The sequence below is a fragment of the Cyanistes caeruleus genome, chromosome 1, assembly GCF_971803275.1.
Source record: "Cyanistes caeruleus chromosome 1, bCyaCae1.hap1.1, whole genome shotgun sequence".
NCBI classification, from domain to species: domain Eukaryota; kingdom Metazoa; phylum Chordata; class Aves; order Passeriformes; family Paridae; genus Cyanistes; species Cyanistes caeruleus.
This window is the reverse complement of record NC_141701.1, coordinates 19,273,165-19,292,335: the sequence shown is the minus strand read 5'-3', so window position 1 is coordinate 19,292,335 and position 19,171 is coordinate 19,273,165. Positions and strand designations below refer to the sequence as shown.

Sequence of the window (19,171 nt, the reverse complement as noted above, 5' to 3'; positions counted from 1 at the left end):
TCAACTCGTTGCAGCTGTACAAGCTAAGGAGACACACTGAAACAAAACAAAACAAAAAAATAAAAAAAACCCTACACAAACCAAAAAAGAAAATGCTTTAAGAGCAGCTGGTTAATTGAGACAAAAATATCATTGCCCCAACCCATAATGAAATATAGTGCTGTGAAAATGCTGCTTCCTCATCTGGAAGTAACAAGATATTTCACCTGGTGTCATTTTATCTGATCTGACATGGAGATGTGAAGTCCCCCGGAGCATCTTACAAATTTAGAAGGAAGTTTGTAGACAAAAATTCTCCTGTCAGTCAAGATCATGTAATCATAGCTTCTTCCTCATGGACAGAAATTTGTATTTAGATATTACATTTACATTTAACAAATGAACTAAACTAGGATAGAATGTCTGACTTTGTAAGCTATTTTTGCTTTAACCTGAACGTCTGAGAGGAGGGCAGAAAGGTTTCATTAGCATCAGTATTATGCATTGTGAGGGCAGAGGGTGTGTGAAAAGGCAATCACAAGGGGAGTGAACCAGGGTTGGGAGCTGCTGCATTCTCATGGGAAGGACCCGGTGGCAGAAGCTTCAGGCTGCAAGGGCTGGCACATGCCTGCACTTTCCAGGTGCTGCTTAGCTGCTCCTTAGGCAACGATGGACCAGAGTGCTGTGAACTGGTGTTGCAAAAGTAACTTGATTTGTGGAGCTGGGAGGATGCAGGGCACCCTGAGCACTGCCTGGCCTTCTTGTCATCATTGCTCTTCCCAGTTTGGGCAGCATTTTGAGTATCTGCTTTCAGTTCTGCTGGGAGCTGCTTCTGGCTGCTGCTGGGAATGGCTGAATCCTTCTTTGAGAGAAGGGTGAAGCTCCTGGGGAGCTGCAGTGTCAACCTTGCCACAGCTGTTGGCACAGCAGAGACAGGCAGCATCCCTGCTCTAGCTCACCTGCAGTAGTGTGGAGGGTGTGCAGGGGTGGTCTCAGCATGTTCCCTCTCACAGACTGGTGCTAAAGACCTTTGCATGTTGGAGACCTTGACTTGGGTGGCACATCAAGGGAGGCTTCTGCTTCCCTGTGTGGGGCTGCAGAGCCCCAGGGGCCTCTCCTGGGGACCCACACACTGAGTGAGGCGCTGACTTGCCTGGGGAAGGAGCTGCTGGAGGGCACTGCTGCCATTGAGGGGACCTGGGCAGGCTGAAGAAATGTGCTGACAGGAATTTTACAAAGTTCAGCAAAAGCATGTGCAAGGTCTTGCCAATGGGGTGGAATAATCTTGCATAAAATTACGGGCTGAGAACGAAATGCCTGGGAGTGGTACAGAAAGAGATCTGAGGGGCCTAGTGAACTGCAATTTTCTCAAGAACCAGCAGTGTGTCCTTACAGCAAAGAAAATCACCTGTTTCCCTCGGCTGCATGGGCAAAAGCTTAGCCAGCAGGTCGGGGGGAGATCCTTGTCTTCTACTTGGTATTTGTGAGACTGACTGTGGAGCACCATGTCTAGTTCTGGGCTCCCAGAACACGAAGGATGTCAACTTCCAGAGACCAAATGAGGTGGTCTAGTGACTGTAGCAAATGACAGTCAACAGAAGACTGAGAGAACTGGATCAGCTCAGGGTCAGAAGAGATGGGAAGAGATCACCTTGGTACTGTCAACAAGTACCTGAATGAAGGGTGTAGTGGAGATGGATATGATAAGATATGACAGATATGATAAAAGGCAGTGGACACAGGGTATAATATGGAAAAGTCTGATAGATGGTAGGAAAAATATTTTCACCGTGTTGGTGATGAAGTACAGTAACTGGTTTCCAAAAGAGGATGTGGACATACCCGAGAACCAAGTGGACACACCCCTGAGCAGCCTGATCTAATTATACCTGCTCTGAGCTGAAGGCTAGACTAGGCAGTTTCTCCTGACCTAATTATTCTAATATTCTGTAATCTCATATTTCTATGTAAAATTTGGAATTTATCTTTGGAGGAATAATAACAACAACAACAACAACAACAACAACAACAACAATAATAATAATAATAATAATAATAATAATAATAATAATTCCTGAGGTCTGCATTATGTAGACCCACACCAGGAAATCTCTTTTTCTTATTTATAATAGTGCTTTCTTTCTGGAAAAATTACTAATTTAGTGAGATAGTCATTCAACAAATTGAGCACCAAAACATAGTTAAGATATTCATGATTTTATATTTTATATAAATATGATTTTATATTAAAATAAAATATATATATTTATATATAAATACATAAAAATATATATATATAAATAAATAAATAAATAAATAAATATATAGATATATATATATATATATATAAAATATATATATAAATTTATATAGCTTTGTTCAGACTGGAAATTCAGGAAGACCTGTCTAGCTGCTTTAAAGCACATGCATTTCAGTTGTGCACTGTAAGAGACAAGGACTTTTAGATGTTGCACTATCATATACTATTATGCCTAACTCTTGTTGAGTAACTGCTCTAATAATGTCAGGTTTAAGCCATACTAGTGGGATTTGGTCTTAGTCTTTTTTAACTTTCATCTTGTGTTTGTTAACCTTTGCATACTTTTGCTAACCTTTTTATTTCTGTGAAATTGCCAGGTATTCTCTGAAGTTTCACTGGAAGATGTTTACTAATGTACTTATTGTTCAGGATATTAAAAGAAAGGTCCTGAGTTTCTTGATTTAAAAATATCTTTTTCTTCTCATCCAGGTCAATATAAACAGCCTGTGCAGAGCACTGCGTTCATAAATGTGAAACAAGCCCGCACCATCATGTTTGGCACTAAGAGGTCAGTTTCCACCATTTTTGTTATGCTTTTCATCTCAAAAAACCAAATAGTATGGCTGTTGTGACTAATCTGAAATTTTTGCATTTTCTAAAAATATTGTTGTACAAAACACATCAGCTAATTAAGTTTACTTTTTCTATTATAATGATTAGGTTTTCTTTGCTGTAAAGCTCTGCTTTGTCAGGTACGTGGCATGCAGACCAGGCAGCCTAAATGACAAATAGCATCCCCAAGGCAAGAATGACAAATAAGACACTGTACTAGTTCTGGAGGACAGCCCTTCTGCTTTCTAGGACGGAGAATGATACCAGGACAACAAAGCACAAGTGTAAGATAGGTTCTTTTCTGTCATTTTAGGGAGTCTGTACTGATATAAGGTAATGTCCATCTCTTACTCGCTGTGATTCAATGTCGTACCCCAAATGTCTCCAAAAAATCAACAGTTTTGCGTCCATGATATCTACTTCCTGCAACTCTGATAAGCATCAGGTAATATTTATCCTGCAGCCACACAAGCCCTGATGGCACCCTGAGGCACCCTGTCGGGTTATCAGCTCCTGCACTTGTTGTGGGTCTTCTGCAGGGGAGTGTGATCTCCCTGAATAACAAAGATACTACAAACCATTCCCTTCATTGTGAAATCCCTGATTTTTGTGCTTGTTGGCAGGTTTTTAGAAGCTAGTCAAAGACTTCAGCACTGGTGCCCCAGTTGCGTGGCAGCCTAGTAAAATGTTTGCCCTGTGCAGCAGCAGATCACCTTTAATCTGGTACCTGGAGGAATACCTCACTCCTCTGAATTGTTGTGAAGAGGGGATGCTGCCTTGCACATAAGAGGCAGATATGAAGCAGCATCCTGCATGTCTGCAGGAGTCAGAGGTGGCAAATGACAAGAAAACTCAGCTTGGTTTTCTGAAGCTGCGGCTTGAGTTGCACAAGGCTTCAGTGTGAGCTGCAGCCTTGCTGGGGTCAGGGTGCACCAAGGGCCCCCCGTTCCCCTGTGTGAGCTCCTGCTCACACGGCCAAGAATTCAGCAGGGTGTTTTGCACCTGGCTGAAGTGCGATTGGCAGCCGGATCCAGACTGTTACCTTGTATAAAAGATGCATAGGCAATACATTTTTAGGGTATCTTTCCAATAAAAGGAAACTTTTTATTTTTAGATAAGGACAGAATCTGTTGTTTTGTCAGCGTAATGAGTTTGACATAACTGCTGAAGAGGGTACAATTGCAAGTAACAATTACGAACTTCCCATTTGAGGATTTCTGCTTTTAATTAGTTGTCTCTGCAGAATATTAACATTCAAGTAAATCACAGACATTCTACTAAGTGAAATAATTTATTACATTATATTTAGGTGGGTTAGTTGTTTTTGTCAATGTGTACTTTAACCCCTTATGAACTCTATATGGCCTGACCTAAACAATTTTTCCCTCTTAGGATCACCTCTTTATCTTTTCTTACTGTTATAAAGCAATGGCCAAATTAAGAACTGTGTTTGATGGGTAGGCTTGAAATTTCATTCTTATCTTTTTCCTCACAAATTTAATCTTGATTAGCAGGCAAATGAAAATTCCTCATAAAGAGTATTACAAACAGTGGGAAATTCTCTTCCGTATCTGCAAACAAGGTTTTATGAAAAAAGGTGCATTTGGGAAACAGAAGCTCTTTGTTTCTCTGCTGTACTCTGTTCTGCTATGTCTCACTTTATGCAGACTGTTCTGAATCACTTGCAATAAGTAAAGGATGTTTGTCTTTCTGGAGGAAAAGAGTCACAGTGGACCTCCATGGTAGCCTTCTATGTGTAGACTGGGACATTACATCAAGTATTCTTGAGATTGGTATTGTTTTAGTTAAGCAGTAATTGAGTACTTGTCAGATGTTTTGTTCTAACTATTACAGTACATTTTGAATTTTATTTTCATAAAGAATTATGAAAATGACTACGAACTAGAAATTTTTATTGTGATCAAGAAAATATTGAGGTTCTATTGATTATTTTTAAAGGCTATAAGCTCCTATAAATAAACTGCCTCTGTTGAGAGTTTTTGAAATCTTGGTTTGAACATTAGCTCTTTTTCTTTAAAGAAATACTATATTAATTTGGAAATATAGTAAGCAACATATGTATTTTTCTGGAGGAAAGGATGACTTAAGGTTTATTTTCTTGAAAAAAAATGGTTTAAATTAGTTCTAATAATACATTACTAATTATAATATCCATAAAACTTTTCATGAAATTGCATGACTTTGAATCAAAATAGGAGTTATCTCCTGTCACCAGATCTTTGGAAGTTATAAGGTGTATATAGTATGTCAACTGCTTTTTATTGGTAACTTTCTCTTAATTTTGCATATAAAGTTAATTTTTAGTGGATAATCCCTGTTGGATGGGCTGGCAAAACTGACTCTCCAACCACAACAGTGTTGACAACTTTGTATGTGAGGCAGGTATTTCTCAGTTGCTTTGTAAGAGACTGTGTTGTTAATGTGAACTGACATAGCTAACAAAGAGGTGAATTCCTCTTAATTTCAGTTTAATTTGAGAGCTGATCCCATGATTTTAAATACTGAACTGTTGTGGTTTCTCTGTGCTGTTCTTGTATTCTGTTCTCATCTGTTTCTCTATCATGCTAATTTTTCCCCAGTTAATTTAATCTACAATAAACACCAGCACAGAAATAGCAGAGATCAGTACATAGACCAATGAGTTCCTATGTGCTGTATTATTCATGTTGTTTACTTATTTCCATTTTTCAAGAGCAGTTGCTGATACTATTCTCCTCATGTAGAAGGCAGAAGTATTTAAATAACTTTAGGGAAGGGATTTTTACTTTGTAGGAACCAATGTGTATAGGAACTTTATGTGTGGAAGATGCTCTGCAAAGACAGGCCCTATATCAGTGCATCCCCAGGATCTGCAAGGTCGGGCTGACTGTCTACCTACCACTGTGATCATGATGATCAGGGGTATTCTTACCTGCAGTTATTTATGTTCTGCAGTTTGGGAAGCTCGTGTTGTACAGCTCATTAAAACTGCCCATGCACCTGGAGAATATTTCTCCTGTGTGGCATGCCCAGTTTTCTTCTCCTTCTCTAGCCTAGATTGGAGCGCTTCAAAATATAGCCTAAGTGACAAATCCAGCCCTCAGAGCCAAGCTATTTGGTCCCTAAATGAGTTTAGCAGACTGAAGGAGGAAAATGTAAGAAGCAGGATGTGAGAAGTACAAGGACATTTGCATAAGTGTGTGTGAGATATTGCTCTGTTCCTGGAGCTGCATCCATTTGTCCCTTTGTTGAAGAGCCTTGCACATAGTATATGTTTGAGTTGGTCTTGCAGAGAATACCACGTTGGTCCTGTGAAGTCCACTAGTCCTGAGGGTCCCCTAGTACTTCTGTGTAATTAGAAATCAGCTGCCAGATCCAAATCTGTTTCCTGCAATAAGTATTGGTGCCTCCTTCTCCTCCTTTGGTTTGACCCTCAGGAAGGTCCATAGAGCTAAGAGAGTGTGTGATCTGCTGCCAGCACTTGGGCTGTTGAGTGCTAGTGTTACCAGGTTTAACTCTAACTAGTTTGGAGAAAGACTCAGCCTTTACTTTACTCAACTCTTCTTGTGGAGAGCATTTTATGTATAGGGTGTGATTCCAGCCTGAGACACTGTAGCCAATGCAGGTGTAGCTTCTGCTAGGTGCTGATGGCTGGTTTGGTGCTTCGTGGTGGCTGGCCAGGTCAGGCTTGGCCAGTGGTCCAAGAGTTACATAACACAGCTGTTGTTTCTGGAGGCAAATAGTTTTCTTTCCTAATCATACTCCAATCAGTCATCCTGGAAAGCTGTAGTCAATTTTCTTAGGCCAGGCCTGTCAGCAGCAATTGGAGTCCTGTGATAAATACAAAACAAACCTTTCTTCCAGTGTCTAATCATATTGCTATGTTCATAAACTCAGATAATAGTTAAGCTGGATGAATAGTATGATTGGTATTGGAGGATGATGAGATTTGGAAAGGCATGTCATCTTTTTAGTCACTGACAATTATTGACTTCCTTATATCTGGTTTTGATTAGAAAGTTAAGGAAATAATGTTTATTTATAAACTCCTGATATGAACAGACTGTAATGTTTTCAATATTATTTTCAAGATAATATAAGCCTACTTTCTTCTCTTCCTATAGCTTCAGGGAGACTGTGTTTACACAGGGTTTCTAAATTTCATGTTTTTAATTGCTTTAGTCTTGGACTATTGCTGTGTTTGTTCTGATACCTTTGCCAGCTTCTAAAGCGTGGCCAGTGGATGCCCACAAAGCTCTGTCCATTACTGAACACCAGGAGCATGTGCCAAAGGTTTTTCTTTGGAATTTGTAAATGTACAAAAATAATTATCTGGTTTGACCTAAATTCACATGGTGCTCACCATCCCCTTTCTTTTGCCTTTTAATTGGAAGTGACACTCCTTGGATGAAGCTGTGACACACTTTGTGTCTTCTCTGTTTCAGAATTAACTTCTTTATTGTTGAACTTTGTTTTGGTAGTGAACTGCAAAATAGTATCTATTGACATGGACTCTTTTTAAGCTTACTACCTACTCCAAAATATGAACTTTTAATTTCTTGCACTGTTTCATTGCTTAGGGATCTGCAGGCTGACTAATGTAAAATGATAAGGCAGCTGTGAGACTTGGATTTTATTCAACCAGAACAGATGCAGTCTAGAATACAAATGTACATGGGCAACACAGTTTGCAGCAGACACAGACAGGGGTACAGAGTGGGGAGCAGAGAAGAGCTTGACACTGTGTAAGCAGTAGCCAAAACACCGATGTGTTACAACAGTTTTTTAATCACAAATTCAAAACACACCACCATACGGTCTGCTGTGAAGAAAATTAACTACATCCCAGTCCAACCCTGTGCAATGTAAAAAGCCCAATCCATATGCTGAAGCTCAAGCTCCAATAGAATGATTGAATATATAACAAAAGATAGAAAATACAAATTTTTATTTTATCAATCCATCCAATAAAAATGTGGCTTACCATACAGAAAAATAAAGTAAAAAAAATTACACAATGGTGAACAGCTTTTAAAAATTTGCTTTAAGCAACTGCATCCCTAATTAGAAAATATTAATTAATACCTGACTATATTCTATGTTTTAGGAAAGAATATAAAGATTTTAAGAAAATATAGAATAAATTTAAGTATTCTTAAATTTTTCTAAACTGTTAATATGTTCTCAATTTTATTTTTACAGAATTCTATTTCACAGTAAGGCTCTACTCTGCCTTTTAAAGGCATTTACATGAGCTAACCAGCTAACTTGGCATGTATATTTTGTTAGAGAAAGTTGTCTCTATTTCTACACCAACTTCATGCTGTAGGTCTAATACTCAGAAGTATTTAATTATACTAATGTGTTTATTTGCTATATCTTGGATTTTTTGTAGAAGTGCCTGGTTATTGCCTGCAGATTATTTAATTATAGGATTACACTTGCACTTCAGCTATAACCTTTAATACCACAAGTTCCTTCTTCAAAAGGAAGAAGCTTTCAAAGGCTGGCATTATAAAAAGGACCGAACATCTCAGTGACAGGATTGTTTTTTGTTTGTTTATTTTCTTTGCAGTGGAGTGAGAAGTGTTTATTTGTTTCTCAGTTGATCTCCAACAACAAATGTGTGACCAAAACTGCAGACACCTTTCTTGTTGTGGTTCCAGATCCCTTATGCTTTAGAAAATTCAGAAGGCACAGAATTTCTAAGCAAGACCTTAAGATATACTGTGTATATAACTTGGCTTTTTATTTTACAGGGATGTGTTTCCTGTTACACCCTGTTCAAGTTCCTGCTGAAGGGCAAATTGCTGCATTTTCATGATCAGTGGAATTCTTTTGTTTCTATTCAGAAGTCAGGATTTCACATTGATATTCTAATAATGCTCTTCAGCAAGAGTATGCAGGAGGAGGAAAATGTTTTGTTTATTTTGTTTAATTTAAAAATATTTTTTAAAAGTGTTTTGTTTAAAGTATTTTTAAAGGTTTTATTTTTGGAAGAAAAATATGCCAAGGTATAAACTGAAGGTCAGTCTTGCTGAATGATGAAGTCAGTTGAAGGTACTCATGCCCCAATTCAGTCATTTCTTTAGGCACAGAAAAACATGAAGAAATTTCCCAGGCAAGGATGAACTTTTTCTCATGCTCAGATTTCATGCTGATCTCGGGCCTCAATGCCCTGCAGATATCTCCTGTTAGTGGTATATATCTAGTCTTAGCAGAGCCTGTTAGGATTCTGGCTGCAAAAATAGCTTAGTAACATTTCTCTGATTTTTAGGAAATGAAGTCTGTAGATTAGATAATTATTACTGCTGCTACATGTGAAACTTACTCTCAATTTGAAACCGCTCTTATTTAATTCCAACTTCAATGTGAGAAGCACATGTGACAGTCAGCACCTAGCAGAGCTAAGTGGCATCATCCAAACTCTGCTGCATTTTCATACGGAAAAATAGCTACACTGGTGGTCAGAAATACATTTTCTCTCTTGCCAGATACATCCCTGAAGCCTTCTGAAGTAGAACTGGTACCATATAATGAAAGCAGTTGCTGTGTCTTACATACTTTTTCAGATGCTCCTGGCAATTACATGAATTCTCAAATGTCTCCCTTTTTTTGGATGCTTTTAAAAATCCCTGTCCACAAGGACAACACTGTATCAGACCAAAAGATGTTTCTCCCTGGTCTTTATTTCGTAACAAAAATCTCAATATCCTGATAAAAACCAAATCTCATTTCACAATGTGAAATAACTGCATCCTGCTTGCATGGATATAAGATCCCCAGGTTAAATTTTCAGCATGGTGAATAATAGACACCTGCACAAGTCCCATTCTTTGTTAATGGGATTTGTTTATGCTGCTCCCTGATAACTTTTTAGACACTCATACTGGTGATGTATTTTATTATGGTGTTACAGAAGATGCTTTGGTTAAATGTATTCTGATTCTGTATTCAGCAACATGAATCAGTCCCAGGGAATGGGACCGGCTCACACTCTGTGTCTGTGCTGTATTGCTGCAGATAGTGGTCATGGGCTGTTGGCTCCATATTTATGTGGCCATAAATTGCCTGTTTTGCTGACACTTTAAAGTAAATGAATGAAAGCATCAGCACTGCTGGCTTTCTGGCAGGAAGCCTAAGAGCAACTTGGTATGCTTGTGTGTCTAACTAATGCCACTTCAATGGAAAGTTTTACTTAAGTGCATGTCTGTGTGTGCAGAGAAGAAATCAAGGGCATTTGGGAAAAAATGTGTTTCTGCTCCGGCATCATTGAGGAGTAATTTGGTGGGGGCACTAAATGGCTTTCAATTAATTTTAAAATATTTTCTTAAACATTATCAGAAAGGACCAAAAATCAGTCTGAAGGGGAGACTATAATATTATTCTGTAGATCTAACCCATTTGCCCCATACTTGTTGTAAGATGTCATGGTAGTACAAGTTAGAGAAGTAGAGGTTGTAAAACTAATCTGATAGCTGAATTTCATTAACCTCCCTAATTGTAATTATTAGAAGAACACTGGAAACTGGTTTGCCTACAAGCCAGTATTTTTGATTTGTTCTTTCTGTAGCAGTTTTTGAGCTTGTAAACATTAAAAAATTCATTAATACAAGGAAAAATTTTATAGCAAATATTTTATAACTAGGTAGCCATATTAAAATACCAGCTGTTGAAATTGAACTTATCACATGGGAATTTTAGCCCTATTTCCTCGTTCTCACAGTTACAGGAAAAAAAGTGTACTCAGTTCTCTTCAGACTGTCTAGAGGGATTGCTCTTTATGAAAAAAGAGAAGTTCTGAGGAGCAGGGATAATTCTTTTACCACTAGATATGGTCCATGGTTTATTTTGGATAATGTTTGGTATATGATTTATTGTTCTATATGCATTACAGCAAAGCTCAAAGGGAGAAATGTAGCAGTAGGGCATGGCAGCACGGAAGATTTCGGGATGTAATGGAAAGTTAGTAACCCCCCTTCTCCACAGAGTATGGTAATGACTCCTGCAATTAGCCAATAGCACCTAGCTGTGATGAAAGCAGATGGGGGTAACACAGTGACCCTAGGTTATAAAATGTCAAATTCTCCTGCAATAAATGCCATTTCTTCGCCATCCATCACATTGATGTCTTGTGGGTAGAATGGTCCGAGTGGCCAAGGGGGGCCACTGTGCTGGCTTCTGAATCAGGGTGTCTGCCTTGCTTGAAAGGCTACAGGGCAACCCTTTTTTTTTTTTGTACAGGGCTCATTATGTCATATTGTATCTGTCTTAATCCCTATAATGTTTTTAAGGACTTAATATAGGGTGCTTTCCACCCTTTTATCCATCTTTCAATCAAGATAGAATTGTTCACTAAATGTTTTCCAGAAGAAATGGAGTTTTCTCGACACCCAGTCCAAAACTCTGCAACAAACTCTGTGAGGAGCCAGGAATGACCACGCAGTCTTAGCTTTTGTTCATGTTTGATCTTCCATCTGTAATGTAACAATGAGTTATTCTTTGCATTAAATAGCCACAGTGAAAGAACAACACTTAAGCCTTGTCATGGTGAATTCTTTTGTTCCTCTGTATGAGATCTTAGTTTAAATACATGTTCTTCTGTGAAATGTACTTACTGTATGATGGAAGCTTCCCTCATTCCCAAAGCCCCATTTTTCTTGTTTGTTTCTTAACATGGGCAAAGTTATTTTCTGAACACAGAATTCTGTGTCTGATTTCCTAATATCACAGAGCTGTGACAGGATGATATGCTCTGCAGGAAGGACAGGAAAGGAAGATGAAGATGGGAAGCACGCTTTATGTCAATGACCACTGTACATGGAGCTCTGGGATGGATGAAGAGCCAACCAATGGCTTATGGGTCAGGACTAAAGGGAGGGCAGGGACAGGTGACATTACAGGGTCTGCTACAGGCCACCCAACCAGGAAAACTGAGTGGATGAGGCCCTCTGTAGATAGATAGGAGCAGCCTCATATTCTTACAAGCCCTGGCTCTCATGGGAGGCCTCAACCACCCTGATATTTGTTGGACAATTTAGCAGGGCATAAACAATTGGGGGGATTCCTGGAAAGTGTTGATGGTAACTTTCTTCTCCAAGGGATAGAAGAGCCAGCAAGGAGAGGTGCTGTGCTAGACCTTGTTCTCACCACACAAGAGAGGCTGCAGGGGACTGTGGAGCTCAAGGGCAGCCTTGTCTCCAGTGACCATGAAATGGTGGAGTTCAATACCCTTTAGGGCAGTGGGGAGAGTGCACAGCAATCTCACTACCCTGGGCTTCAGGAAAGCAGACCTTGTCTGTCTTGAATTACTCCTCTTGGCAGAGTACCATGGCATAAAGACTCATAGGGAAGAGGAAATAAAGAAAACTGGTTGATATTCAAAGATCACCTTCCAACTCAGAAGAGATGCATCCCAACAAGTAAGAAATCAGGCAAAAATGTTTGGAGGCCTGTGTGGGTGAACAAGAAGTTTCTGGGTAAACTCAAAGTCAGAAAAGAGTGTGGAAGCAAGGACAGGGAGCTTGGGAGGAATACAGAGAAATTGTTTGGGCAATCAGGGGCCAAGTGTGGATAACTAAGACACTGACAGAATCAAATCTAGTCAGGATCATCAAGGGCAATGAGAAAAGTTTCAATAAGAACACCAGTAGTAAAGGACAGACTAGGGAAATGGTGGGCCCGCTCCGGAAGGAAATGTCAGACCTTGTTACCTGGGGCATGGAGAAGGTTGAGGTATCAATGCCTCTTTTGCCTCAGTCTTCACCAATAAGTGCTCCAGCCACACTGCCCAAGTCACAGAAAGCAAAGGCAGGAACCAGGAGAATGAAGAAATGCGTGCTGGAGAAGATGAAGTTCAAGATCATCTAAGGAACATGAAGATGCACGAGTCCATGGGACCTGATGAGATGCATCTGTAGGACCTCAGGGAATTCTCAGAGATGTTTCTAAGCCACTGTCCATCATATTTGAGAAGTCTCTGCAGTCTGGTGAAGCTCCCACTGACTGGAAAGGGGGAAACATAACCCCTAGTTTTAAAAAGGGAAAAAAAGGGAGACCTGAGGAACAACAGGCCAGTTGGTCTCATCTCTGTGCCTGGCAAGATGATGGAGCAGATTCTCCTAAAAACTGTGCTAAGGCACATGCAAAATAAGGATGTGATTGGTGGCAGACACCATGGTTTCACTAAGAGCAAATCATGTCTGAAGAGTTTGGTGGCCTTCTGTGATGGGGTTACAGTGCTGGCAGATAAGGGAACAACAAGAGATGGCTTCTAGTGGGACTTGTGCAAAGCACTTGACACTGTCCCACATGACATCCTTTGACTCTAGCATGGAGAGACACGGATTTGATGGATGCACCACTCGGTGGATAAGGAGCTGGTTGGTTGGTCAAACTCAAGAAGTTGTTGTCAAGGGCCTGATATCCTTGTTCAGAGCAGTGACAAGTGGCATTTTGCAGGGGTCAGTATTGGACTGCTGCTGTTTAACAGCCTTGTTGGTGACATGGGCAGGGGGATTGAAGGCACTCTTGGCAAGTTTGGCAATGACACCAAACTGTGTGGTGTGGTTGACTCACTGGAGGGAAGGGATGTCATCCAGAGGGACATGGACAGGCTTGAGATATGGGTCCATTCAAAACCCCATGGAGTTCAACAAGGCCAAGTATAAGGCCCTGAGGAAGTAGCCCTGAGGAAAAAGGCCTTGGGGGTGTCAGTGGATTGATAGCTTAAGATGTGGACAATGTGGACTTGCAGCCCAGAAAGCCAAACGTGTCCTGGGTTGCATCAAAAGCAGTGTGGGCAGCAGGGCTATGGAGGGGATTCTGGTCCTTGGCTCTGCCCTTGTGAGATCCCACCTGGAATGTTGTGTCCAGCCCTGAGGTCCCTAACACACAAAGGAAATGAACCTCTTGGAAGAAGTCCAGAGAAGAGAAGCAAAGATGGTCAGAAGGCTGGAATATCTCTCCTGTGAAGTCAGTCTGTTCAGCCTGGAAAAGAGAAGGCTTTGGGGAGATCTCATAGTACCTTTCAGCACCTAAAGAGGGCCTATGGAAGAGCTGGAGAGGGACTTTTTACAAGCATGTACAGTGGCAGAATAAGAGGTAATGTATTTAAACTGCAAGGGAGTAGGTTTAGATTAGATATTAGGAAGAAATTCCTTACTGTGAACATGTTGAAACCATGGTTATCCAGGTTATCCAGAGAAGTTGTGGGTGCTTGGAAGTGTTCAGGGCCAGGCTGAATGGGACTTTGAGGCACCTTGCTCTAGCAGGAAATGTCCCTGCCCATGGCAGGGGAATTGGAACTAGATGACCCTTCCAACCCAAACTATTCTATAATTCTATTCTAATATCTTTCTTTATTCCTGCTATTGTTTTCATAATGTGAGTCTGAAGACTGGAATAGGTAAAGCTTCCTTCTTAGTCTGTATACTTCTTTCAAATATATACAGTTGATGGGGAACCTCCTGGCAAGAGGAGAAATAAATGCAACAGATGCACAGTAAGAGCAAAACAGCTATGAGAGTAGTTCTAAGAGCTGAAGATGCCATTAAAAGGTCATTTACCTTTTGGCAAATCATTGCATTTTGCCTGACTTTTATTAGTGTGAGAGATGAGAAATGTTTTGGCATTTATTATGATAAACCAGTTGTAAACAGAATGATCTTGTTTCTCTGGGTATTATGGAGCAATGCTAGATGCCTCCACAACTCATGAAAAAGACAGGAATCCTTATGAACAACATAGGGAAAATCAAGAAACCAGAAAAATTATGTATTTTAGAGTACTCAAATTAAAGTAATGAATGCTGTGGTCTTAAAACCTTTGCTACAGTCTTAAAACCTTTATAAGATCATCACTTCACATTAAGGCAGAGCAGTGGTCCTGTTCAGCGTGTAGGAAGGTGTGAGGAACATTGCCCTCACCCATTGACTGGCTTACACACAGTTCCTCAGGCAGTGCACAGTCAGGCTCTGCAGCATCATGTGAATGCTAAAACTATCAGAAAATGTCCAAACCCCACTTTTTTAATGGGAAAGTGGTTAAACACTAGAAGAGTTTGTCACAAGATTGTATGGTCTTTGTCATGGCAATCAAAACTGGCTGTGGTCCTGAGCAATCTGCTGCAGCTGAGCTGGCTCAGAGTGGGGAGGATCCCAAGAGGCCCCACCAGCCCCAGTGACCCTCTTGCAGGCTATGAGACAAAGAAATACCACTACAATAAGAAACCTCTGAACCCCAAATTTCTGGACACAATGAAGTTTTGTCCTACTGTTTGTCCTGCTGATTACCACTGTCTGTATTGATTTCTGTCTCAGGAGTAGTCTTGGCCATCATCCCAGAGGATGCTGTGCTGATCATTGGTTTGATCCAGCATGGATGTTATTGCATGTTTTAAGAGGATATTGGGCTGGACTACAGATAAGGAGTAAGTCTAACTATGGAGAACATATTTAGGAGAGGAGGCAATGCAGCTACACCTGTGATCCAGGCAGGGCAGCCCAGTGAGAGCCCTGACACTGAGATTTTGTTTTCTTATCAGTTCTATGATGTAAGGCTGGTGGGTCTTCCTCTTTGAGGAGACCCTGAGGATCCTGAGTGCTTTGGTGAGGGGTCTGCATAGCTGTGCAGCAGCAATGGGGACCATCCAACTAATGCTGTGCTGTGCTGAGGAGAGCGGGAGCTGCCAGTGCCTAGCACTAGCACTGAAGGAACTGGAAAGTAAGTTAATTCCAGTTAAACATGAGTGTGACATTACCACTCTGAAATAAGGGTTACTATTTCTATCAGCAAACAACTAGAGGTTTGGCTGAGAGTAAAAAGACAGCATTACTTTTAAAAGGGGAAGGAAAAGGCCTTTTTCAAATGGAGCAAGCCTACCAAAACATACTGTTTTATCCAATAATGTTTGTAAAGAGCACTTGCAGCAGAAAGAATAACAAGCTGCCCCATATTCTGCCTGTGTCTGTCTGTAGGAGATCCAGATGCAAGCATGGCTTGTGGCAGGTAGCTTTTTGCCTCTGCTGTCACAAGGGTCTCTAAGCTATCAGAAACAGCTCGGTGTTACTTTCACTTTCCAGGCACCTGTGTTTCCTCATGCCAAAGCTGCCCTTTGGGCCTGCCCCTCTGCAGTATGAGTTATGCCAGTAGAGATCCAGGATGCTTGTACTGAGAGATGAGCTGCATGCATCATCTTTAACAGATTTAATAGATTTAATGCCGATTGACTTCGGCATTGTCTGAATTGTCTCCAGTCATAAAGCTGACATTTAATTAACATCAGAGTTAACCATCAATGTCCTTAACAGAGTTAGTCCAATTTTCATGTTTTAATAACTGTGAACAGCATGGATGCCCAGGTAGATTCCTTTCAAGGTAGATTCATTAGGGCAAAAAAAGGACCATTAGCAGCTGGTAATGGATTGTTTCTCAGTAAGATAAACGCAAATTCAGACATGCTTTGAACTGTCAGTGTAGGCTTGCTTCAATAACAAAGGGAGCAGGTGAGCTGTGGTACCCTGCTTCTTTTTACTTTGGTTTTAAAAAAAACTTTGAAAACTACAAAGTATTGGAAATATACTGTCCTATCCACTAATGAGCAGTAAAAGTAATGAGACATCTCAAAACTCCTTCAGTGTCCACATACTTAGCATATACTTGTCTGAACTTCCTCAAAATCTTTTCCAAGTGATGTGTGGCTCTGGTGTCAGGAGAGAAATACTGGAAGCAGTTTCCATATGTTTCAGTTGTTCAGTGACTCATGCTGAGTGGCAAGATCAGATCAGATCTGGGTATCTATTATGCTTTCTGATGAGCATATGAGATGGTCTCTGCTGTGCTGTATTCTCCCCTAATCCATGGGCAACATTCATAAAACCAGGATGAGGAAAGTTTGCTGATAACCATTTGTTTGTGAGAAAAAAAAATTATCTGAAGGAATAATTTCTGTGTGTCAATATCCTCACATGTGAGATGGTGCAGTAGTGGTAATGGCAGAGTCCCAGCTTGCCCATAAAATTATCTATTTCCCTGAAACCCCTTCAAGGGGATTTCACATAGAGTGTGGGGTCTGCATCTCTTCTTTCCCCTTCTGATCAATAAGGGTTCTGCTCACATGTACAGCTCTGGCTGGAGCTGCAAGGGAATCCTTATTTCTTAATAATTTAAAGGTTATATTTAATAGAGGCTTCCTTAAAGCAAACTGGCCTTTTGGTAGTGCACAACAGTTTTCTGTGGCTTTTGCCTCCTGTTTGCATTGGCACCCTGAAATACATTTGTTCGAAAAAGTGTATATTCCCTATCTTAAAACAAAACAAAACAAAACAAAAAACCCAAAAAACAAACCAAATCAAATCAAATCAAAACAAACACCAAATAACCAAAACAAAAAAAAAACAAAAAAAAAAAAGAGAGAGAAAGACAAAAGAAAATATTTGTCAATCTCTGAATCTTATTTACCAGAAGCACTTGTGCACAATGCCATAGAGAGAAAAAAAATATGAGCTCTTTGTTTTTCTGTACTCACCTTGTGACATTTTCTCACAGGAAATATTCACATCACATGCAGATGTTGAGAGTTTGGTCTCAATCCTTGTGACTAGCAATGGCTAAGATATATGCAGTTTTTATCTCAGAAAAAGCTGATCATGTACTTTAATAATGAAAGTTAAGTCTGAAGATTTTGTCTAGCTAATATGATTATTTTAGTTTTAAATTGACTACAGAGCTGAACATATTCATTTGAAGATTTTCCTAGCCTCACTAAACAGCTTATATATAGAAGAGTGCAGATATCAGCATGTGATTTCAAAATACCAAGCATACATGCTGATAATCAGATTTTTTAAAGTGTTTTTTTTTTATTTCCCTCAAATACCTCTAGATTCTGTCTAGTCCATCTTGTAAAAGATTCTGAAATCAAATCAGAAGAGACTTGCCTCCACAGAATTTGTTTATGTCAGTTCTGTCAGTTTCTGTGTTTTACCAACATTTGGTGCATATTTGTAAAAGTGACTGTTATATACATAACACTAATGAAGGATTTGATAGATTATTTTGTTCTGTTCAGGCCTTTAACTCAGGAAAAGATATCTGTTTGAGAATAAGGAATTGAACTTTATACGGAGATTTCTTAATGAAGGCCTATGGTCTCTGTTTATGTTGGCTTGGAATTTAACCCTCCCTCTCCCTCTTTAGTTTTGTTCATTCTTATAATCTGTAATTAAGGAAGAGTTGGATTGGAAGAATATTATGTTTTATTTTGTGATTATATTGAAAATCCAAATTAAATCTTATCTGCATATGTAATTTACTTACTACAATGTGTTACTAGAAGGGAAATGCTGTTAACTACAAGCTATGAAGAGTTCTAGGCTGCAGAGGTTTTATCCTGTGGCTCTGTGCATATGTAATGTTGCTGCTGTTTCACATATAATTTGCATCATGGGGTTAATCCTAGGACCACTGAGGTAACTTGTGAACTGCCACTGGAATTAGGGATTTTCTTAGCCTGAATGGTGGCCAGAGCCCTGTGTAGTTCTCTGTCTCTCTGCCCCTCATGCAAGCCTCTCAGTGGGGATCAAAGTAGGATCAGGAAGGGATTGTAGAAAAAGCTACAGTCCTGAATAAGTGTTTGAATGCATAATTATTTAATGGTCTTCTTATTTGCAGTTTTCTAAGATGCTGAAAACATCTCATACTGTAGGTACACTTATTCTGATTTATATGATCTAAATATTCTTATTATAATTGAAATGAAGCTAAGGGGGTTCAAGACCTCAAAGTTGCTATTTGTCTTGTGGCATATAATTATTTAATGGTTTATATGTATATCTATCTATATCTCTACCTCAGTTATATATTTTTTTCTTCAAACTCTAGGATGAGTTGTCACTCTAAGTTTAGATCAAATTACTTGTAATAATATTGATTTTATGTGTCTGTAAGGTAGATAATATAGTGCTATTACAAATTGTGTTGGTGGGACTTGGTGATGTTGATTTCAGGTTTTGTCTAAAATGGCTCCCACAGGAAGACCAGCCAGGTCTGAGTTCTGCAACTTCAGAGTTCAGGGTTACTGCTTTAGGTGGCTGCCTGTTGATTTTGTTGTGTTTGGCAGATCCAGACATGTTGGACTTGCTGTGTGCTCATAGCAGGCAAATGTGCTGCTTTCATAATTCCAGCACCGGTAAAATTGTTGTCAGGAATGTGGAATTGAACACTTTAACAGTTCAGGGCATGAAAGCATCCCATCCCTGTACATATTGACAGCCTGTAGTGCTGCTTGCCTAGTAAGAATGGATGGATTAACACCACCCC

General features: G+C 39.8%; 1 protein-coding gene across 19 annotated transcripts in view; it reads left to right on the top strand.

Moving 5' to 3' along the window:
• The window catches only part of OXR1 (oxidation resistance 1), a 258,539-nt gene that overhangs the window by 32,009 nt on the left and 207,359 nt on the right, over positions 1 to 19,171 (top strand). For 18 of the 19 annotated variants that reach the window (XM_086880659.1, XM_086880635.1, XM_086880646.1 and 15 more), the window contains exon 2: positions 2,729 to 2,807. The exons of the other annotated variant lie outside the window; for it this stretch is intronic. Coding sequence is in view for 7 of the 18 variants with exons in the window: in XM_086880731.1 (XP_086736857.1) it covers positions 2,729 to 2,807 (79 nt within the window). In the remaining 11 variants the exon portion in view is untranslated. The remainder of the gene's footprint in view (positions 1 to 2,728; positions 2,808 to 19,171) is intronic. 19 annotated transcript variants of the gene reach the window in all.